At 38.7% G+C, this 25,051-nt stretch overlaps 1 protein-coding gene across 3 annotated transcripts in view; it reads right to left on the reverse strand.

The window, feature by feature from the left end:
* Window positions 1-4,686: 4,686 nt before the first annotated feature.
* Window positions 4,687-25,051, reverse strand: part of LOC138018508 (uncharacterized) — a 51,576-nt gene continuing 31,211 nt past the window's right edge. For all 3 annotated transcript variants that reach the window (XM_068865150.1, XM_068865166.1, XM_068865157.1), the window contains exon 11: window positions 4,687-4,858. In XM_068865150.1, coding sequence (XP_068721251.1) covers window positions 4,833-4,858 — 26 coding nt within the window. In that variant the 3' untranslated portion in view covers window positions 4,687-4,832. The remainder of the gene's footprint in view (window positions 4,859-25,051) is intronic.

The raw sequence follows: 25,051 nt of genomic DNA on the forward strand, positions 1-25,051 counted from the left end.
GGCTTTGCAGCCTATGCTTCAAATTTTTCGGGTAAGTGGCTACACATAAAAGCGGATATAAAGGGGTTAATTACTTTATCAAGTGCTTTGTTGTGCGGACTTTATATTTAAAGGTCTTACGGGTAATGACTTTTAACTTAATTTGTTCAGCCCAGGTTACATTGTTCGACACAAGGTAGCACGCTACAAAGCTAAAGTGCTACTCGTGGCGGCCACATTGTGAGATTTTGTGCGATGTGTTTTTGGCACGCGATCTCGCGTTTGGGTCTTTGTGTCATTCTGGTCGTATGATTTACTCTATAATAGAAAAATGTCACCCGCAATAGTGATTCTAGGCTCGACAAACGAACCCGTAGAATACTTTGGAGCGAAAATTGCGTTGCCATTGCGTTCGATCAATGGAAGCCTGTTCACGAACTCATTTGCATAAACATGCTTTTAGGCGGGAAAGAAGGGTAGCATTAGGTGAAAGGTTGACCTTTTTTTCTTATTTTCACCGGCAGTTGTAACGGGTTGGTAGAGGTCATATTGTATTGCGAGATATCGATTTGTTTGGCGGGATAGATGATAATAAGTGTTTTTTAACCGCTTAAACAGAATATATATGTAGCTATGGGATTAGATCAAAGGTCAACTAACATTTTCATTGTCAATGTAACATGTACACAAGAAAAAACAGGGAAGTTCACATTTGTTGTCATGTTTAGTGGTCCCTGTGAATTATTGTGTGCTGACCAGAGAGGATGTAGATTTTCATTGTGAAAAATGATTTTTACTTTACTTTACAGAAAATGAGATAGATGGGGAGGCACTCCTGTGCCTCACAGAAAGGTGCTTGGGAACTCTGATCCCAGTTATGGGTCACCGAGTTAAGTTCCTAAAATTGTTAGCTGACCTTCGTGACAAGAAAAAGACACAACCATCATGCAGTGGGCATGTACTTGAGACAGGTGACACCTTGGAGACCAATGACTGTGAACCAGCCAATTCTTTAGAGGTTTCAAGAGGCAATGATCCTCAGGCTAATAGTGTGCCAAGGTGTGCTATTATTGGCAATCAATTCTTAATTTCATAATAAAATGATCTTGAATACCATAAAATGTTATTTCTTGGATGTGTCAACCAATCTTGTTACTTCCTTGTGCAGCTATGAGAACTCTAAAAAACTGACTGAAAAGCTGATGGAAAGAGTTTTAATAATTGAACGTCTTACAAATTAGAGTACTGCAGTCATTCCTGATAATTGAAGCAAGTGTAAAAAATGATCATATTTTCAAAAATAAAAGGCTTCACATCTCCTTGTATTTGGCTGGCTAATCCTGTTCTTAATGTGCTGGAAATAAGCTATTGAGTAAAGTGGTAATTGTCGCTTTTAACCAATATCTCGCTCAAGTGTAGTTTTACGCTTGTCAGTGTGAACTTTAAGGCCAGGATAAAGGTCGATAAAGGCTGTATAATTTTGTGTTGCTGCAGTTCCTGTTGTTGTGTAGGGTGGTATATTCACTGCCCTTTACCAGCACCTCTATTGAGTGGATTATTATCTAATGAGCTGCTCATTAAAGAGGAGATGCACAAATTTATACTTACAATTTTCACAAACTGACAAAATTGTTATATCATCTCCAGGAAATCCTAAATATAATTAAGAATGATTATTATCTTTCAACCGACAGAGGAGGACAAGCACCTTCTGAAAAGAGGCTTTTCCTGCTTAATTAACTAAAAACTATTTCAAGTTCAAGTGCAGACCAGGAAATAGCTGGTGTAGAATTGGTGGTGATGCAGTTTTCTGTTGCTGTTTTGGATTGCTTTTGAGGGGCTGGTAGTACACTAGGAGATAAATAAATTTATACCTAAACATTTCAGAGAGAAGAAAAAAAGTAAACATTCCTTGGAAAACAAAAGAAGACAACGCTCATCCCGCAACAAACGAAAAAGGGAAGAGAAGAAGCTTACGAAACGAGGATTGATTGCCTTAATTCAAGAGTTAAAGCAAGATAATGAATCTCTTCATAAAAAAATTTAATGTGGAGATAGCAATCACAGAAAAATACTTTGAAATGTGGAGAGAATCTGAGAAGGAAATGGATAGGCTGAAAACATCTAAGTTGGTTTTTAATGGTTTTCATCAAAAATTAGCAACATAGTTCAACTATATCTTCAGAAATCTTAAAAATAGATCCAAGTTTACTTCAAGATGTCGAAGGGATAGGCGAGCTGGGTAAGGGAAGATTTGGAACTGTCTTTTTGAAGAAATTTAGATCTTCTCCAGTAGCTGTGAAATATTTTGAGTCCTGCACTACATCTAAAGCAGTTGAAAGGGAAGCACTGTTTTTAAAGCAGTGTTGCCACATCAATTTGCCATTGATATATGGTATGAACAAAACTCAGAGGCCATTTTACATTGTCACTCGGTTCTACGCAAGGGAAGACTTAAAACCAGTTACCTTGAGAGGTGTTATCCAAAGAGAAAGTGCGGACATATCAGTATCAGGGTTAGAAAGCTGGCTTCACATTATAATGCAGCTTTGTGATGGCCTTTGCTATTTACATGACAAGACAGTCATTCACAATGACATTAAGAATGACAACATTGTAATTGTAAGAGGTTCCTCTGGATTTTTTTCACCAGTGCTTATTGATTTTGGCAAAGCATGTTTAATTAGTGAGGCAAGAAAAAAAAAAACTTTCACAGCGAGCATAGCGAGCATTTCCATATTGCGCCCGAAGTTGTTGAAGGGACCCATTCTCAATCTATTTTGAGCGATATGTATTTTTTTGGAGTCGTGGTTGCAAGTCTTCATAGTTTCACCAAGTATCGTCCACTGAAGGAACTAGCAAGGCAATGTCTCAAGCCTGTGGCAAGTCGATGTACCTCATCAGAATTACTTGGTATTGTTACAAAGATGCCAGCAGTAGAACAATAAGTCGCACATTAAAAAAATGACATAAATTAGATAGCATATGTTTCCACTGTAATGGCGACAAATTGATCTGTTGAAAATATTTAAGGTAAAAATCTTTAAATCTCTCAAATACAGTTATCATGATAATGATTGTGACATTATATCAATTGGAAAAAAAAATATGTCTGCATATATAGTTAGCAAGGGTGACTCTCAAAATATTTTGTCAAAGCCATTTAAGCATTAAGTTATCAATAGCTGTCAACTATTTTTACTTGTGTCTGTTAAAGCTGATATGGTATATCTGATTATGACTTACTGGTCTGTGTTTATTATGTTCAAGTATAGGCACAGCCAGTCTGATCTGCATGTATATAGGTCCTTGATGTTCTGTTTCAATGGTCATTAAAATTGTCCCCTTCTCTGAGAATTGGTGGTAATTATTGGTGTAGCTCGAGTCTTTATCTTGTTTTTTCTCCCATATACTTTCTTTAAGGAGTGAACCAACTGTCAGTGCAACTCCAAAAGGTGCAGCTGTAATTCTCAATGCAAAGCTCCCGTGGCCTGCAAAAATTGATTTACCTACCAATTTTAGGCCAGAAGTAGCAAGAGCATTGCTAGAGAAAGATCTAGGGAAATTTACTTCAAAGATGAGAAAGAGCTTTATTGCCCGGATTTATGAATATTTTGCAAGATATACCCTGTAAGTCAATAATAAGAGTTTAATTCCAACTAGTATAATTACCTTTGAGAATAGAACATCTTATTACATCACTGTGTTAAACAACATCCAGCCTTTAATTAAGCTGGCCTTAGCTTGCTTTTATCTGATATTTATGCATAACTGTCTGATCGAATTCTGAAAGATCTTTAATTGATAAAACTTGTCAAAACATGTTAAAAATTCAAAGAAATAAACCCTTTTCCAGTGTGCAATTGTATGACGTACAGAACAATGTTATCAGCAGAAAGAATAAGACTCAAGTTTTAAGGGTCTTCCCAGCCAACTGTGCATAATAAAGTTTTTCCAATCTTTCTGGTAGGCTTAGCCTCCAACTTGTTGAAGCACTTTATATTAAAGCATTACTTTCATGTACACAACATGCAGGGAAGATAATTATAATTAGTATATACTCACTCAGTGATCTTGGTGTTTCAAGCAATCTGATTGGTTCGCTATCTCGGAGTAATTGAGCATTATTCACTCCCTACGGAGTGAATAATGCGTGAGCCAAACAAAACAAAATGGCCAGTGTAAACTCGCGTTTGGCCACCATTAGTGAAGTGGAAATATTGACTTTGAATGGTTTTCTTCTGCACATGTTGAGATTGAGTGTTCTTGAGATCACTTCGTGAGTATATACTAAAACAATTATTCTTTTCAATCTCGGTGAATAGCGGCAGAATATTTACCTCGCAGCTTCACGGCTCGGTAAATATTCTGCTACTATTCGCTTCGAGTTCAAAGAATAATTGTTAATTATTAGTTTTTGTTTTTTTTTTGTTTTGTTTTTTTGCTTGCTTTTTTTCTGGAGGGGGAAAAGAGGTCAAATTTCACAATTAACTGGTATTTCAGTCAGAGTCAGAAATTTGCAGTAAGCAATATGTCGATGGTCATTTTGCTTCGTATTGCAGTTATCCCACAAAACAGCAACTTACTGAGATAGCTCAGTTGGTGGTTAAGGAGTATCCGTTCTTAAAAGACACGTCAGTTGAGACTGGATATGTGAGTGCTATATTGTTGTGCATGCTCAAATTAATCACTAAATCACAACATTCATGACAATGAAAATGGCTTATTTTAATTTATGCAGTGGTTAATACAACTTTTACAATTTAAACTAAGACTAATTTTTGCTTTTTTTTTATCTTTTCAGGACTCCTGGCTTGCACAGCTGTATGAAAAGTTCAGAGATGAACGAAAATCTATTCGTGATGATCCTGAGGTTGTCCTACATAGCAAAAAGAAAAGGCAAAACTCAGACTTGCATCCTGTCCCTCTATAGTTAAGGAGGGGTGCAATCAATTGGGAGCCACCCTTTCCTGAGGGAGACGATGAAGTGACAATGGAGAGGAATAAAGAAGCTCTTAAAACTGAAATGCGCCATAGAGCACCAAATTGGGATAAGGTGGGAAAGGGCATGGCACTCACTTTCCCTGATCGAAGACGGCAAATGAACCAAAAAGTTGCAGATGCTGATTTGCGGGAAGAATATCCTGCCTTATTTGATTTTAAACAGATATGTACCTGTAATCAACCTTAACAAAACTCTATGGCTTTTATTCAGTGATAATCATTCAACAACAAGGAAGATGCCTCACTCATCATGGAAACTCATACCCAATTTGAAAAAAAATATATAAAATATGAAAAACATGGGTAAAAGGAAAACCAAAAATATGCTCTTGTTGTTTCATACTCTTGATGCCTTAAGACGTTGTCATTCAATAGTCCATTATATTGGTACAGATGTCATTTACTAGCAAAAAAAAGAATGGAGGTATTTCGAGCCAGGTCAATAATACAAGTTATAGTAAGCTGAGAAGGCAGTTGACATCCACTTTCAGCAAAGTTACGGAAGCACATGACAATTGAAGTGAATGGACACTATAATAGTTCAATTGTTACAAGTCAAAGACTTGTGCAGCCTCTCAAGTGTAGGAAACTGTGATGTTTGTTTGGTTTTGGGGGATCCTGAAAACCTATCTATTACCACCCGTTATACCACTTTCTGAAAACCTGCGAAAATAGCTTGTCTTCGCTGGTGCTTATTTCCCAAGTCCAGACCCGGCCGCTCAAAACTCCAACTGAATTCTGCTAAACAAGGGTTAGGAAGCTTAGAAATGTAAAAACACCTTGCGCTTTTTATCTTTCTTTTCCACAGCGACTTCGAACTTTCTGTGCTTTGCGCGAAGCTCACACTTCATTATGCAAATTAGGTTATCACGCTAATTCAGGTTGTTTTCATTCAAAAATTAACCATGCCACATTTAAGATACTGGGATCCGACAAAAACTAAAACTCAGAAACGGTTTAAATAGGTAGCATTGCTGAATTATTAGCAGTGATCTCCAGACGCTCTGGGATACTGCCTAACCTTTTGAGAAAATCCCACACTTGCGTGTTTTTTTTGAAGTGCCCATCCCATTTGCAATCGTGAGGTACTTGTCAGGGATTCTGTCTCCGTCGTTGTTGCTCCGCTTGAACTTTCACTTTGCAAAGTCAATGTCCGGAAGTGATCAACCCAGTCTCTCCTCAGTTTATCATAGAGACCCTCATTCATGGGCTGCGGCATTGTGCGATGATCAAACAAATTCATATGGAGGTCAAGGTCGGCCTGACTTTGAAACTCTTCAGTGCAGCTAGTTTCAGGACATTCGAAGAGCTTGTCCTCAGTGACCTCGGCTTTGCTTTGCTCTCTTAATGCAAACCACCTAGCGGTAGTAGGGAAGAATGGGATCTCATCCAAGAGATTTGTTTGTTTGGGGACAAATTACAATGTCATTCCATGGGATAAACTTCCCGGGACCAACATTGAAAGCTCTCCATACACGTAGGCCTTCGTGCGTAAACTTGAAGTTGTGCAGGTTACTATAGTTCGGAATCTTGCTTATCTCCAGCGTTGCGCACTGCTCCTGGATAGCACATACCGTCGCTGTCGTGCCCTTTACTGGTCTCTCTTTCAAGGCGGTATACATATCTTGAGCTGAGACAACGTCATGGCCTTCGTTGCAGTACCTTCTACTAGCTGCCTTCATCGGACACAAAATCCTGTCACACATATCCTTTCCCGACTGAGGCTCGGAGTGGTCGTATCTCACGATCTTAATCCCCAGGCGGTACCCGAGTTCTTGAAAGGACGACACTAGCCTGCTATTGTGGTAACACCCTGCCTCATCTGATCTCAGGTACACTTTTTTAACTTCTGTATTTCCTTGCTTTATGGTGGACAGGAGATTTTCCAGGATTGATAGTACTGCAAACCAGTCCTGTCGACAACTGTTGACAAGGTGTACGTAGCAGGTTACTTCAAGGCTTTCGTCTCGTTTCGTGATAACGCTGCTCACGTGCCAATTGATTCCTCTCTTTGCAAACCACTCTGCCTGCTTCTCGCAAAACTTCATGGCCGTGAACTTCATTGCCCAATCAACTACTATGAATGCTTCGTCTTCCTCAAGAGAGTTGAGAATTTGGCGCTTAACTTGATCTTGACTCTGCGCTCTGAGAACATGCGCTTTCCATTCAAAGATTTTAGAGGTGGCACCGGTTGCTTCATACTGAAGGTCATTTGCTTGATCTTTACCCAACTGGGTCTTGTACTCGGGAATGGCATCTTTTACGTCTCCCACGACACATTTGAGACTCTCACAGTTACCACACGCCATGTCGTGACTATGGCCGCATGTGTCTTTATAGTCAGTGTCACTGACATCGCTCAATGCAAACGCTCTACAGTGATCAGGGCAGCAGCTACCATCCTCTCTGCAGTGGTCGCGATATGTTGTCTTGAAATACAACTTGCCTTCGTGTAGCCTCTTTCGAGATTTTTCACACTAGTCCTTAAGAGCCCCAGCACGCTCTAACTCGTCCACGATTCTTAACAAATCCTTAAAACCATCTGCACCATCAGCTGCTGTATTATCAAGACCTCTCAATGATTTTCTCTGCGAGGCTTCCTGAACTTCAAGTACTTTCCACATGGTGGATCTGCTGATCGATTGAAATCCAGTCTGTTGGCAATGATCCAAGTACTGGTTGATAATCGTGCATCTGGCCACGGTGCGAAGGACGTTAGGCATAGTAAGTTCTTCACCACTCTCAAGTTTAAGGGTGCGAGTACCGTAAGCTACGTCTTGGTAGTAATATGGCCTCATGGTAAACTCTAAAAAATGGTCTAGCTGGTGCTGGTTCAGACGGATTCTGTGCTGTGGTACTTTTTCAACAGGTACTCCAGGCCCACTAGTCTTCGTTTGAGCTCTAGCTTTCTCTATTTGTCTATCAGAAAGATTTTCAAATGGCTTGTGAATGTCTTTAAGCTCTTTTGTAGTGAATCGATTGGCATAGATACTCAGAATTTCTGTTTTCAAAGATTTAGAAGGTGCTTTCTGATACGCAATTACAAGGGCTTGGATACCATCACCACCAGTTTCCCCCTTATTTTGTTGTCGTTGTACCATGGCTTGGAATAATTGCTTTCCATCATTTGGCGCTATTACATCACATATCAGCTGAAACGCTTCTTCTGCGTTATGGATAACTGCTGATCTGTCAGCATTAGAACAGTTTTCCCAGCAAGCTACCTGCGATTGAAGAGGATCAATCCTCGGCTTTCTTACAGCATTGGCAAGGCTGTCCTTACAAGAGTTGAAAACTTGGACTGGACCCTCAACATTCTCTGGAGTCAGTCCAAATTCTTGCATGCTGTTTTCAAATACAAGCAGAGCTGAAGGCGTCCACGTTTCATCACTGCTGCAGCCACGCCTCGAAACACAGGGTGTTAGGGGAGAGTATGTTGAAGACGCGAGCTGAGTTAACGCAGCTTCTTTACAAGGCCTTAAAATGAAAATTAATTCTATTTGAGAGCGAGCAAAATATTAAGAAGATATATTTTTTCATAGCAATTATTTTTAAAAAATGCGGGTACGAAATATGCTCGAGTACGGTAGGTATATTTGTACACCCAATATGCAATAAACGAAGCAATATGGGAATAACAAAATGACGACAGGGTCCAATTGTGATAGAGAATGGCGTTTTTGCCGTATTAATTGAAATTTTTAATTGCGTTTTTCTTTTGTTGACGCCTTTTATGATGATTTTCAGCAAATAAAAAATGTCCAATTTATTAAATTGCTGTTACCAACAGATTCCAACTAAATTAATAGGATTTTGACAACATACCTAGCTGCATTCTTAAACGAATGGGGATTTCAGTTTGACGTGTGATCCTGGGTCTTAGAAACTGTGGTTCATACCGCATAGCTTTATTTATATTTTTGTTTACTGGCATGCATGGTTAATGATTTAAAAAATAAATGTACTCACCTCGCACAACTGGGTGACTGGTTAGGTTCCTTTTCCGAAAAAGCATGTAAGACCCAGGGCATTTCTTTCACGGAAGCATTGTGTTGGTTGCGGCAGTTATTACAAATAACTGTAAATTGTTTAAATAGTCAGTCACTAGTAGTCATAACAATTGTATAAAAATTATAGCAGGATTCGAGTTTAATCCTGCTTCTTCATTTCTCAATAGTATGCAATATAAGTAAGGTACTGCACTGTAACTTCCCTAGCCCCTGAAAAAGCGATAAAATGTGTCTGTTCCTAACAAATTCGGGACGTAACATCATCCCAAGCACAACATGAATTTCCTTACTAGTGACATTAAGAACATCGCTTTGCTCCACAAATGTGTCTTTGAGTGAGAGGGGGTTAGGTAATACTTCGCATTTTTCCCACTTTCTCTCCATTTCTTATGTTTCTCCTCGTTTTTCTGAGGGAGTCTTTTTTGAATTGGGGTGCCGGGGAAAAACAGATATCACGTTGTCTGTTGTATCCCAGAAGCAGACCTGATTTTTTTAATCAAGATGAGCCTTATTCCCTTTGTTTGTTGAGGTGTAACACAGTATGTATCCTAAACTAAATCCGAAATCTCCAGGGTCATTTCTTTGGGAACTTCACCGTCAGCTTTTACGTTTTCTTTGCTATATAAAACAAATAGATTCCATGTTGCCGTGGGTTTGTTCAGTAAAAGATCACAGAAGACGCCCGCAAAATGTGGTAAGAACATCAGTGACACACTCGGCTATCGCCTCGTGTGCCACTTTTTTGTTCTTACCACATTTTGACGTCATCTGTGATCTATTACTGAACAGGCTTACGGCAACATGGAATCTATTTGTTAACTATTTCTAGAACACGGATTATCCGGCAATAGTGCAAAAAGAGCTGTTAGCCGACACGACATGAAGAAGTAGACAGGAGACGCCAATAACCCTCCGCCTCCACGCACGACAAGAAAAACTATCCCATATAAAGATCCTAAACTGAGGTAAACTATTTGGCAAAGAAAAAGGATGAAATGTTTTAACGCCTGTGTTATGTAACAAAAGGTGTGTAAGAAAGTTACAATTTGTAGTATGCACCTGTGCCGACTTGAACAAGAACACCATACATTTGATATATGGCTTTAGCCATCTCAAGATTCACTGAATATCGGCTCTTTGCCCCTTTTTGGCTCCTACCAGGACGCACTTGATGTACCGGATTCTGACAGGCTGTTCTGGGTCGGCAGAATTTCCCATACGTGTGCCTATGCTTAGCGCATACGAACATTTGCGCGACAAGCGACTCGTCTAATCAAAAAGGCCAGCCCTCGCCAAGATAAGCTGTCCCTCTGTTATGGTCTCTCGTGACAAATGGATGGAAGCAAGCTGACTCTCTATGGAGTCATTGCATTGAAGTAAGCTAATGATACCCGATGTTCCTCTTGAGTCACCACAAAGGTCTGTACACATGCGCGATAGAAAGCACGACATTTTGTTTTGAGATAGGTATCCGTTTGATTATGATTTGTCAGACATGGTGGCAAAATTTAATTACGCAAGCTAGGGTTTAGCCAAACCTAACACTACACAACTAGCGCTGAAATTTCTTGCCAAAAATACTCCTAACATTAAATTACAAAATTGATACTAAACGAGGCCATCAAAATTATTTACAAAATTGTCTATTCCTGTTGCCGTCGCTTGAACGTGTAATAAAAAAGCGAAAGTTGATTTTTTGATTATAATTCTTGCCGCGCAAACTATTACAAGTTACCAAATATTTAACTTCACTCATATATGATACGAATATATTAATCTACGCTGGAAACCTACAAAGCTAAACCATGTCGCCTTTCAACTTTCAGTTGCTGAATAGAAGATTATTAATAAACAGAATAGAAGCCAATTGAATTGACTTTCAGCTTTCACTTTCAGCCACTTTCAGTTACTTAAGCCGTTAGTAATTTTTATTTTTGTGTGATCATTTTTATTTTAGACTTAAGATAAAATGTAACAATGCTACAGCGTTTTAAATTTGAACTTGCGTGACAACCTAATTTGCATAATGAGTGTGAGATTCGCACAAAGCGCAGAAAGTTCGAAGTCGCTGTGGGAAAGGAAGATAAAAAGCGCAAGGTGTCTTTTCATTTCCATGCTTCCTACCCTTTTCTTAGCAGATTTCAGTTGTAGTTTTGAGCGCCCGGGTCTGGACTTGGGAAATAAGCGCCAGCGAAGACAAGCTATTTCGTAGGTTTTCAGAAAGTGATATTACAGGTGGTAATAGATAAGTTTTCAGGATCCCCCAAAACAAAATATATCAAAAGTAACGTGCGTTTCTTACCTTTGAAGGATCACTTAATGTAGGGATAATAACAATTTTTTGTTACGTTTGGTGGTCTTTGAGCAGCGAGCTTGTCAATTTAGGCAATTTTGCGTCCTTGCAACGCTCAAATTTAGGCGTTTTCCGGCTATGATTGTTTTGAGCTCTAAAAAAAATATTTTGACGCATTTGGAAAAAACTTAAGTCTTTACATTTACTTATGACACAAGATAGTTCACTGAGAAAAGTTGGGGGAAAATTTTTTTCCGACCCGAAATGCAGTGGACCGCTTTTAGAGAGACTGCCACTTAATTATCCTGCATGTTTAAATAACTGTTATTTATATTTGCAAAAATGTGTTTTGCAGATTAATGATGGCAGGAAGCTACCTTCCTCTGTCATCACTTTAGTGAATGAGATAGATAGATTGTCAAAGCTTACTGTTTAAAATTAAATAAATGACAATTTAAAAGGTTAGGATGGGGGGTGTGTGCCACTGCTGGGTATCATTTTCACCACTGTAGGGATTGTACATTATGGTAACACTTGACCGCCTTGTGACATTTTATTATGCAGTTAAACATATGCAATAATGTTAGAATGCTCAGAAGATAAAAGTGATGTCTTCCAATTGTAATCAAACGTGCTAAAGAATCATTTGAGGATGACACCTCTAGCGAGGGGACTGAACGTTCGCCAAAATACAACATAACCTTCCCGGTTGAGCAGGTAATTTGAATCGCAGGGTCGGGTCGAAAAGGCAAGATTCGACCGGTCGTGCACGCAGCATCGTGGACGGTCCTGGTCTTTTCTGTGCAATCGGAGGGCAAACTGTGTCCGTGTTAACCGGGTTTGTGGCTTTCGAATTTTTACGATGTCGTTAGTTGTCATTTCCCGTCATAAAGAGAAGAAAGGCTGGTGACTCGCGTACCGGTCCGAATCGCCCTAAAAACACCACAGCCTTAAGGCCAGATCAATTTCCTATCACATCAACTCCACACCGGGAACACACAGCGATTTTTGGTGGATAAATTCCAAATAATGGTCGGCTTTCTATAATCTTCCCATGCGTTCAGCCAGATGTGCGCCTTCAGCCGTTATAGTTTGATGGCGATCGTATTACATTCTGCACGCTCATTGGCCAAGTGTTTTCACTTGGCCAATGAGTGTGGCGATTCGGACCGTTGCTTTGTGATGCGAGGGCAATTCGTGGGACGAGATTGCCGCGAGTCACCAGCCTTTCTTCTCTTTATGACGGAAATGACAACTAACGGCGTCGTAAAAATTCGCCACAAACCCGACTACAACAGACACAGTTTGGCCTCCGATTGCAAAGAAAAGACGAGAACAACTGTATGTAGAGGCAAGTGAAGTTTATTTCTATATTTACAGCTTATTTTTAGCATTCATACAAAGTCTATAAATCGTATACCGAGCTTGGGCTGCTTATGGTATGAGAGGGCAATGGTAAAACTAAAACTAGTTAGAATGGCGCTGAAACAGCAAGAAATGCTAAGAACATACTATAAACAAGAGAAGGAGACAAGGTAGGCAATTCTGATGTATTTTAATTTCTATTTTAATGCGTTAAATAATGGTCGCTAAATTCCAATACAAACTTTTACGGTGAAAACAGCAACTCCGTGAGCTTCTGGTACTTGTGCTGTAAAAAGCATTTATACAATGTATCGATGTATGTGACTAAGAACGTTCACATTGTGCAAGTTAAATTTTCAAATTTGAAAATTTCAACCTATGTAAAGGTAGAGAATCTGAGCACCCCTTGGCACATACCCTTCAGTTACTGACTTATCAGTATAATATAAAATGAATGTATATTTCCTGGTTTTAGATAATTTATGTCAGTAATTAGTAAAGGCTATTTCCCATGGTAACTTATCCTCAGTGACTCACACTTGGGTTTTAGTATACCTTGTTATCCGGCCGTCACACGTTACGAACATAACCGAGGTAAAAAAAATCTCACACAATTCATTAGCGAGAAAATTTAAACACAACTTCATCAGCATCGTTATTGGCTCTTGTACCTCGGTCATCAAAGCACCCTTCCAACTTAACACATTAAAAATCATGGCCACTTCCTTTGATATTCTTTACTTATCCATGGAAAATTAGCTTGGGCAATGTCGGTCACACGCACTTAATGCAGTTTCCTGTCGTAAAAGGGTTATTTACCGCGGAAGAAGTGCCCCGTGTGACTACACCTATTAATTCAGGGTTGCAACAGTCAGAGTAAAATCAGCCGAGGGTAAACAATCATGCAGATTGTTTTTAAGTTGGGGGAGAAGTCGGGAAATTGTGCATCAAGTCAGGGAAATTTTAAATTCTACCTGAGAGTCAGTAAAAAGTCAAGAAATTTAATTCTTCTTAACCACTATAGGTTTGTGGAAGAGTCAGTTTTCTTGCTGGTAAACGAGTAGTTCAAAACCTTCTTATACTGGGACTCATTTCTAGCTCTATTGCCCAAGGATGATTTGACTTGGATACCTAGTGAGAATTGTTTTGTGGTCACGATCAATGAAAAGAAAAGAAAATGCCGGGGGATATTTTTCTATACTAATGAATGGCAACCCTAGTTATGTTGATGTGTGCTCTTTTTACAGATATATGAAGCTTTTCTCAATGAACAAAATAATAGTATATTTAGCACTACCTTTCTTAAGTCTTATGTACTCTTCCTTTTAAGTGGCATTTACTCAAAATAAAGTGTATTGTTGATGACATTTCCTTGAGTGACTTTACTCCATATAATGAATGCAGTTTACTCAGACATTGAGTAAGCTGGCATTTTACTCAAAATAAGGTGTCATTGTCGATTCACTTCAACTTAGAGCTTTCACTCTGTATTTTGAGTTAAATTTACTCATGTGTTGAGTTGTTTTACTCACACATGAGTGGTTTTCTCTCAAACTATTGAGTACGTTCTACTCATTATTGAAGCTTCAGTTTACTCAATATTTGGTGTCAATGTGGATTCACCGTTTTACTCAATTTTTTGGGGACTCTCAACTCATTTGTTTTTAGAGTGCGAGGCTATTTTAAGATGAGCATTGAAAATACTTTCCGTTTCGACAATGCTCGTCCTCACTAAAAAATAGCACACTTTAAGACAATCGTCGTAAAAACTGTTCATCTTTTGTTCAATGTTTTAGGCTGACGAGTATTTCAGAGAGCCATTTGTATGTTGTTTATCTGTTTTTAGTATAAATACACAGGTGATGATACAAAATCGCGCGCTCTCATTGTCTCGCTATCTCGGATTATCAGCCAATAATCACCTTGACGGACAAAATGGCTGCCAGTAGTCGTTTTGCCACTGTAAGTGAAGATGATTTCGCGTTGAAATGTTTTTTTTTTTCTCTTTTTTGAATAATCACCAGTGTATTTATACTAAAACAATTATTCGCCTCAGGATCAGTGATTATCGGTGAATATTCACCTCGAATAATTGTTAATTATTGCCAATAAGATCAGTGATCTCAAAAGTAATACCTTGGACAACTCGTAGTCAAAGTTTGTAGTTTGCAATAGTTACAGCTGATCGAAGTCAAGAATGAAATAGAATCTCATTTTTTATACTTTACCGTAGCATAACATATTCTTGTTATGATTAGTTTTTATGGGATTTTTACTGAATCCAGTCGCAAAACGAGTCAAATTTAATCATTTTGGTTTTTTTCTTCTTTTTTTATTCCGTGTCGGGAAGTCTTTCCTGTCACTCCCCTGCTAAGTGCTGCATTTGTGACTAGAGTCTTCTGCGCGTATTTTGGTAAGTTTCAAAGAGTATTCGAAATGCGTAGATTTTTCTGGTGGACACGGTAGAATATTTAATTAACCTGCAATGGCGTCAAAGTCATTGAAACACAAATGGCGTTTTGGTGGATCCTTAAACAAAATATACCTTTATGGAGCTCAAGAATGGAACGTCAATTGGATAAGCAATACAGGCGGAGAAAAATAAATATCTGGAATCTTAAAATACAATAAAAAACGTTCTCTGGCTAAAAATTTTCAAAAAGAATATAAGCTTTCGGCTGTCGATCTACAGCCTTCCACGGATAAAACGTTGAATGTAAATTAGTGAAATATATACAGAAAAGGCGAGATAAAAATGATAAAAAGAACAGAGTAAAGGTATGAAAAATGGTGGCTATTGTTTAAAAAGAATTTTATACTGATTAGGAATCGGCTTAAAGTTATTGTCAGCATGCTTGGTAGAAGAGGTGTGCCAGGCCTCTAGAGTTTTCCTAACACGAAAAGAGCCTTTGTCTTCGTGTTAGGAAAACTCTAGAGGCCTGGCACACCTCTTCTACCAAGCATGCTGACAATAACTTTAAGCCGATTCCTAATCAGTATAAAATTCTTTTTAAACAATAGCCACCATTTTTCATACATTTACTCTGTTCTTTTTATCATTTTTATCTCGCCTTTTCTGTATATATTTCACTAATTTACATTCAACGTTTTATCCGTGGAAGGCTGTAGATCGACAGCCGAAAGCTTATATTCTTTTTGAAAATTTTTAGCCAGAGAACGTTTTTTATTGTATTTTAATATGCCTAATCCTGGCTGCGCTTCAATTTTTAATCTGGAATCTTATTGCGACGAGTAATGGACTTCGACAACAATCGTTCGCCTGTCGAGCCGTAATCAAAGTGAACTGTATTTCTACTATTTTACCAAGGCGGGTATTGTACAACACTGAAAGCAAATGGAAAATTCCCTGGTAACTTATGGGTTTAACAAAGACAGAGAAGGAATCGAGCACCTTAAGTGGATCTGTGATCTCTGTTGTCTGGCTATTTGTATTTATTTGTACTCAACTCTGCACAGTCTCCTAGTAACAATTGGAAATTTCACAAATTCCTGTTATGTTTATGTTGTGCTCAACTCTGCACAGTCTTCGGGTACAAAAATTATTGGAAATGTGACAGCCAAGAATTATTTGAAAGAAAGCTTATTCAAGAATAAGGTTCTTCAGGAAAGGGTTTTATCCTGAAATTTATTTTGTTGCGTATAATTTGACCCGTTTCTTCTCCTCACGCACGCAATGAAATAGGAAATATTTGCTGGCAAATAGGATTTTTATGCTTTCTCATAGTGCTTTCTATCAATTGTTTACATGTAGTACTTTTCTGTATGCATAACCACTTCTCTGTGTATGCCAAGGGGTAAGCAATTCGGCAATTAGTAGTACCCCCTCTTTGTGATATCATGCACATGATTAGACTGACGCATCCATTCATCTCTGCTACTCATTGAGGAAACAAGATTCTTTTTTCACCCCACCTCCTCCCCCTCTCCTTCCGCTTTTCTCCAAGTTGTTATGCATAATTTTTGGCGTTCTGTAGCACCCACCTTTACTGGGGCCAATTTTGTATTTTGTGAATATACGATTTTATCTTATGATGAATTCATTAAAGGGGCTATGGGCAGCTGCCCATAGCCAATTTAGTCTATCCACTGTTTTTGTGTCATTCTACGGGGCCCCCGTAAACGAGCTTCAGGAAAAGTGGCCTAGTCTTATGTAGTCGGAATTATATTTTTCGCACATGGGAAAGCATAAAGGAAGGGTGTTTTGCCTCTAATAGCAAATATGTTGTTTCTTTCATACATTTTTCGCTGGAAAAAAATAGCCTTTATGAATTTCATCATGTTGTGTAATATTCAAGCTTAACAAATTTGCATACGTGGGTTGAAATGTGATACGCGAGGAGACAGGAATTTCATCTTTCTGACAAAATTAATAGGTAGGCAAGCTCTTAACGTCAGAAAAAGATCTGTCTTGTCATTATAGTGTCAATAATGTAAATTGATAGATTACTTATATATGCATTACCATGTCAATAACGCAAACTCTGGCGTTTGAACCCTAATCAGACTTGTACAAAGGCCTAAAAGAAGAAAATAAATCAGGAAAAAATTCAAATGCCAGTGTGCTGTGGGTACTGCTTTGACTTAGAGTAGAGGAATGTGTTCCCATCGTGACTGTTCTCGAACTTGCAATTGTATGTTGTTACTCAAGGCGAGTAATCACTTCTTCCTTCTATTCCCAGATCGATCTGGAGCCACTGATTGGCATCGTTTATCCTTCCTACCAGGTATCTGCTTTGATAGTCAATTCGAAAGTTAGTCTACCCTGTGAGGCTGTGTAATTTGGGTCCCACTGTGAAGAGGCACTCATTTGATTATCTGTGATCGCACAATTAGGGCACCTGACTGTCAGTGTAACTCATTTGCCTTAAAGAGGGATCTATAGGCAGACCACGCCTGAAAGGTCCTGCGGTTTTAGCTTTAACCGAAGTTTTTAACCGAGGTTGCAAAACATGCAGACCTTCTACGTGCTTGTCCTAATCTTAATAGTTAAGCCTTTCTTAAAAACGAGATAAACGTTATAGTAGTAACGATATGCCACTTTAACCTTGTCCATTATCTATATTATTCAACTTTTCACATAAAAACTTTTTCCGTTAACTTGACACTGAGGGCTTTAAAAGAGATAAAATCAAATCAGTTTCAGACTATAGGGGAGAGTTACCAGGGAAATTATAACGGACCCAACTATATTTTAACATACGACGCCGTATCAAGTAGTTGAAGAGTAAAAAAAAAAAAGTGACCTTAAACGTTTTTCAGGGTGATTTCACTTTACGCCAGGCTAATTCATTTAATAGTTGCCCTCGCAGGGTTTTGGCACACAGGCCAAAACCCGAGGAAGCAATCTAGAAGCCCCCGCGTAAAACGGGCAAATATGTAACTTAATATGTAAATTGATAGATATTGTATGGGGGAAATCAATCACGATTTGCTCAACCGAGCGTGCAAGGTGGTATCGGTACTGCTTAGCAGGGCGTGCAAGGTGGTATCAGTATTGTTGACGGGGTTCTGGGTAACTTGATTCACGAGGCAGAAAGTCACAAAAGGCATCGATATCGAAGGTTCAGCATAGCGATTGAAGGCCGGGGAGTAATTCGTTTCACTTCTTAAATCAAAGATTAAAGTATATGAGAAAAAAGCGGAAAACACCTCAACGGCCATCTGCATTATCTTAGGAGGGGGCAGATATAGTGAAAACTATTACTAGTTAAGTTTGTTGTGGAGTCCATGGAAAAAAATATTTCGTTGTCACGAGATTAAAAAGAACGGAGAATTTTCCAGAGTATTCTATTGCATTATTTCTGCATGCAAGAACGTTCCAGAATAGGTTAGTTTTATTCCGTCAGCATTAGTCAGCAATACTAAAATAGATATGTTGTAATTAGCAAAAAGAAAGCTGATTTAGAAACTTTTAGAAAGACAGGAAAAACTATATAAACAGCTTCCGCTCGGTCGGTTTTTGTGGCTATTTTAGTGTTAAAATCTTGTCCTTTAAGTAAGAAGTGAGAAAAGGAGACAAAGAAAAAGAAAATCACGTTAAAGCCACCAGACGATTTCTTAAATTTTCGATATAAGTGCGGCGAACACCTCACGCTTTTGTCTATAGCCCGCACTTTAAATGCATACATTTATTTCATTCAGTAGTTTCTCCTGTAAGTCAATAACTAGAAGTAGTGAAGTTTGGGCTCCCAGTGGTTAAAAAAATTCTGCTAGTGAGCAAATCGCTAGTTCTTTTGTTTTGCTATCGGTAAAGAGCGTAACATCATGATTACCGTGTTTGCAGCCATAGACTTCTACCCGCATTGATATGTGGCTGTGCCAAGTGACTGGTCGGAATCGGATGTAACGCGCCATGATTGGTGGGTTTAATATGTGAGAGACGATTGTATCTCGATCACTATTTCCAGTAAATTCCTAAAGTATGGAAAAAAAGGCTACAAATGGTGAGGCGAAGGCCAACAATTTTTGTTGACTGGCTTAAGAGATTATGTCCTCTAGCATAACCAATGAGTGATACAAGGAAGAAGGTCCACCGCGCGACGATAATGTACACGTGATGTCCAATCAATACTAATTGAAAATTTGAGTAGGAGGTTTCAAAAATAAAGGAATAAATCCTTGGTAGCAAAGTTTGAGTGAACAGTGAAAACACCCATCCGGCACCGTGAAAGCGCTTGTGGAGCTTACCTCATTAGAAGAATTAGTTCTGAAATTGATTCAAAGAACAGAGACAGATTTTTTTCTTTGAAAGGTTTGTCCGCCTGTCTTGTCGACGAACAACGAATTCAAAAAAAACCGCAAATGTTAATTCTTTCAAAGGAGGTTATAACCATGATTGCTTATCATCACATCTTACCTTGTCAACGGTCCGTCCTTGTTCTTTGTAGTAACGAAAGGTAACTCCATCGTTACTGTATTGCAGTTTGTATTTTGTAACCCATTGGCTGACCTGATTCCTTCCTTGTGAAGCTACAGCCGTCACTTTAGTGTACGATTTTCGCAGATCAATCTGCAACCATTGATTCTTATCGTTATTCCTTGCGGACCAGGCACCTTGCTTTATTCCTGACTTTTGGAAGTTAAGTCTTCCCTGGATGGCGGCGTGATTTAGATCCCACTCAGAAGACGCTCTTATTTGCGTATCTTTGATTGCACCAAATTCCATGCCAAGAGGTTGTTGACATTCTGGTTTCAATTAAGGTAATTCCTTGGTATTGCATTGCGCATCCCTACTGCGCACGATTTTCGCGTCATTAGCGCGCGCTCATGAGCACGTGCGCGTACAAAACGTAAGAGATTTCCCTCAAACTAAGCCCGATAACGAAATAAATGCTCTTTTTCTCTCAAACGAGCACGGTGACCCCCCATTTTTTTTTCAGGTATTTGCTAAGAACAATCTGATAAAGAACATATTTGAAGAAGAAAAAAAGTTTGATAGTAGAACATGAATTTTTTTGGAAAACAGTTCCGTACTTGGTGTATTTTGGCCAAGGCGAGGACTTCAAGCTCACCACGGAACCGTCCCAAAGAGTGCACTATTCCCACAACCAAGCAATCAAAAACGGCGTAGATGAAGCAATACTGCTTATGTGAATAAAAGAAGCTTTATTTTCAAAATAAAATTTTGTATCTTTCAAGTAACGAAGACTTAATTCTGTATGAAGGTGATTCGAATTTTTAACGCGCAAACAGTAAAAATACCCTATTTTAAGAGCCTGCTGACGCGTAAACAAGCACGGTGACCCCATTTTTTTCTTGCATTTTTTTAATGTTCATATCATGAATGTTAATTATGCAAAGTTTCCAAAAAAGTTTGATAGTAGAAGAATTTCAGGGGAATTACCTTAAAAGAAGGTGTTGTTGTCAGAAGCTGTCCCTGGATGCCCACATCCGTTAGAGTAAAAGAACCAATTCGTTACAAACTTAGTACTGATGCCCTTAGTTTGACGTACGCAACAATGTGTAGACATCACACGATAATGGAAAGGGAACACTATTTTCATGAAATGGAATTAACTCCCCTCCTTAACAGAACTAAGCGAATAAGATAATTATCTTATTTTGCAAACATTTCGATTATGGAAAGAAGATTGTGAAGTTCTATGATCAACGGAAACATCGAATTGAGACCCTCGAGTCTCAAACTGCGAGTTATGGAGAGAAATATCCTAGCAAGACATATCGCTAAATACCCCTGGAATAAATTGTTTGACAAAAAATGTTCGTCCTGAGCGTATTGTGTCCTACGTTCCCGAGATCACTTATTTATGCTATATAATGCTAATGACACAAAATCTGGCTTTTAAGCGGCCATATTTGGAAAGTACTCTGGAGAAAAAGAGTTAAACTTTTTTCGGACTTGTACAAAAGCCTCAGTAAACAAGAAGAGAAATCAGGAAAAATACGAAAGCTTCTATCTTATTTTGTAAAGAGGGGTCAACTCAAATATACTAACCTTATTAATTAAATGAGTCTATAGCCACAACCATGCTAAAGACATCGCTGAATAATTATGGTTTGGTGTCGGAGGACTCCTGAAGAGCCAGTAATTTCGAAAGGGAGTGCTCTGGATTAAAATATAACTCGCAAGTGTTTAAAGGGAATCTTGGCTGAAACAATATTATGGTCCTAAACTATACTTAATGACCTGCCCGTCATGCTTCAAAGTTAACTTCTTAACTTCTCCACGTTGTTCCCTCACTTAAAGTTCTAAAGTAATTTTTAAAATTCCCCTCACCGCCATGTTTATTTGCCCAATGTTTACTAGGGACATTTCCCACTTTTTAGCGTGGTAAAATTATTCATTAGCATGGCGTCCACAGAGATTTTTTATGTAAATCCTGTATTTTCTTTGCAAATTTCGAGCCGGAGAATGAGACTAAAGAAAAAAGTCCTGATTTGACTAAAAGTGGCGTTGTCACGCTATTCTAGTCAAACTAAAAGACTTCTTTGCATCAATGAAGACCAAAAAATAATGCTGTAGTTTTGTTTCCAATAACCATTGGAATGCACTGAAGCTATTCTTTGTTGTTTGAGGCCAAGGATGGAGAGGATGGAAAAACCGGCAATTTTTTTTTTCAAGTTTGGAGACAATGTCTTCAGAAAGTCGCCAAAAATGAAATGCGAATAGCTCTTTTTGCCATAAATACATTTGATATCTTCTCGGTGGGTTGTCAGGAATGTTGTACATGTGAGCTAAAGTACTAATTTAGATTTTTACCCAGTTTTGACCTAAAGACATCAAATTTAACATCATAGTGCCCCTTTAAAGAGAAGGTCTTGAGTTAGAAAACTGCAAGTGAAGAACGTAGCGGATGTCTTTTGGGCATGTGAAAACTTCTGTAGAGAAATGCTGAGCGAGGGAGTGTTTATGCTGTGTAGACCAAGCGAGGATGACGGAAGAGAACACATCCACCATAGATTTGCCTCTTCCAAAGATAATTTTTTCAATCTAAAGTTTGCCCATAGTCATGATGCGAGGCTATTTTAAGACTAGACCCTCCGTGAGGGTACACTGGGTTGCCTGTGGTACGTGCACCGTTCCAAACAATTTTTTTCAAGGTCATTAAGAAGTCATACCAGAAGAGGCCCTTTGGCTCACAGGTCCTCACACTTTCGTACGACGAAACAGATATGTCCTTGCGTAATATGTAGCTCTAACAGTGCACGATATTGTTTTGTTATTGTCTATCACTGTAGTGCCATGTTAGAAGTCTTGGGTAAATAGTCTGAGAAGACATGTGGTTACTAGCAAAGTACTGAACCCAGAAAGATTGAAGAAAATAAGTGGGAAGTGAGAAACATTGGCTTGTGGGCTGACATGTTGATAAACTTCTTTTCACCACAAGTTTAAGCGTGCCCGCTGAGCATCTGACAGCTTTGTAATGCCGAAGTTCACTGAAGTTAACCCTGTTCGGCGGGGTTAGTGTTTGGGTGGGAGACCAAAACAATATACCCCTCATAAAACAGAAGCATCGGACCGAAAATACTATTAACGCTAACAAATGCGAACTCAGCAAGGTACAGATCTTGTTAGCTTGCTTTACGCCAAAACAAATATTGATGCAAAAGTAAATAACTATTGATAGACAGTTTTTAGAAAGAGCAGAAGGAAGTCTCCAGGACGGTCGATCGAGAATAACATATTTACGACATGAAAACAACATTAATTTTGAACCGTGAATATAGAATATAAAAAGTTACGATCAGGGACAAACATTTTGCGAGATTTTTGCTACGTTCAAATAAATCGCCAAATCGAAAGTGACATGGCCGGAATTCAGCGGGCGCCGTGATTAAGTTACCGCGGCATGTTTACTTGCCAAACAGTGAAGCATCTGTGTCAAATGATGGCAAGATACCGGCTTTTTGTAAGTTTCTTTTTCTGTTAAGTGTTATAAAGTTTGACAATGAAATGAGCGAAGTCAAAACAAAGATCACAATCGCCCAACTCTTGTTTATGCAAAGTCAAAATTTACTCTCCAAGACGCGTACGACGTTATTTATTACCACGTACGTGTAATTCTATCATTTTGGAAATAACAGCTACTTTATTATTCAACTGCGTCACAATTCTTCACTGATTTTGGGGCTCATTTTGTTGAAACTCAAGCACGCTTCCAACAGGCCTGTGAACCCTTCCTGCTTACAGAGCAATACTAAAAACTTCTCCCATATCACATTTCAACCTTAAGCTCGGAAATTCAATACACAACATGATATTACAATTCACAAAGGCAAAAGATACCACAGAATCCTTTTCCAGCGAAACATTTATTGAAACAAACAACATATTTGCTCTTAGAGGCGAGAACCTCTTCCTATTTCATTGCGTGCGTGAAGGCAAGAAACTCAATCGTGTCAAACTATTATATACTTCAGGTAAATACAGCTCACTTTGATTTCGGCTCGACGGGCGATAGATTGTTGTCGAAGTCCATTACTCGTCGCTTTTAAGGACGTTCGCGCCAATTGTTTCTGCGCATCCTTACTGCGCACGTAAATGCACACGCCACGTCATACACGAGCGCGCGCGCTACGTAATAAAATGAGAAATGATAGGGCAAAAGGCCATTGCTATAGCTTTGCCTGGATTTAACGGTTTTGGACGTTCGGTGACCCCTATTTTTCTTTCCAGAAACGGAGTTTATTTACAATTATCTCCACGTTGTCCAAAAATTTACAAAAAATCAATGTGGGAAATTAAAAAAATTCAAGATTTCTGCTCACGGGACATCAAATCCTGCCATCTTGCGGCTGCAAGGCGCGTGAAACTGTGGTCGCTAAATGCGAACTTGATCTTTAAGGAACCTCACCAGTTGACTAAATTCACTTGACTAAAGTCCACTTAAACAATATTTGGCGGAGAACATTTCACTTCAAAGATTTAATTGCAGTATATTTGGGTTTACAGACACTGGCCTTATTCGCTAACAAAGCCCGATTTTGTCACATTTTGGGTGTTTTTCAGGACATGTTCTCTCCAAAACGAAGTCGGTGACTCCCCATTTTTTTTATATTTCTGACATAACTAACTCATCATCTTACAGTGGTAAAAGTTTCAGAAAAAAATCAATGTTGAAGAATTTTCGCGCGAACGTCCTTAAGACTCCACCGCCTGTATATCCAATTGACCTGCCATTCATGAGCTTCATAAGGGTATAATTTGTTCAAAGATCCACTAAAACGCCATTCGCGTTACATGAGTTAATCGTTCTACTGTGTCCACCAGAGAAATCTACGCATTTCCGACTACCCTCTCGATACTAAAAAAATACGCGCAGAAGGCTCTATGCACAAAGCCACCACCTAGCTGGGGAGTGACAGGCAAGACTTTTACCAACACGGAAAAAAAAAAAAAAACGACGAAATAAACGCACATTCCTACGGGGGTTGCCAAACTGGCAACCCAGTAATAAATGCAATTAAAAATTGCTCGACCAATTCTTAAGAAAAAAAAAGGACCCACAAAAACGTCAGTTAAGCTATGAAAGAACTTTAATCCAGGTTTGAGTACTGTGTTTTGTAGAGTAATTTGTCATCATTTTTTGTTAAATTTTGCCCCTGCTTGCTACGAAAAGTACAAAAATTTTTCTCAGTTGCCTTTCTTTTGTTTATGCCCCTCTTATTGCAATTGGCGTTGCATTACTTGCCATACAAGAGTATAAGTTGAAGATTACAATTTTACTGCATATGTCCAATCAGAAGCGATTGATCTTCTTGAATGTATTCTTAATAAATGGGAAATAGCAAAGCAATTAAGTGTCTATTTGAATAGAACCGTTTATTAAATATAGTGTATTTCTTGACTGGAGCGGTGGAATTAAATCTTCTAAAATGCCATGCAACATGACCAGATTTCGCAAAAGCAACATGTTTA

This window comes from Montipora capricornis, chromosome 2 (genome assembly GCF_036669925.1).
Source record: "Montipora capricornis isolate CH-2021 chromosome 2, ASM3666992v2, whole genome shotgun sequence".
NCBI lineage: Eukaryota > Metazoa > Cnidaria > Anthozoa > Scleractinia > Acroporidae > Montipora > Montipora capricornis.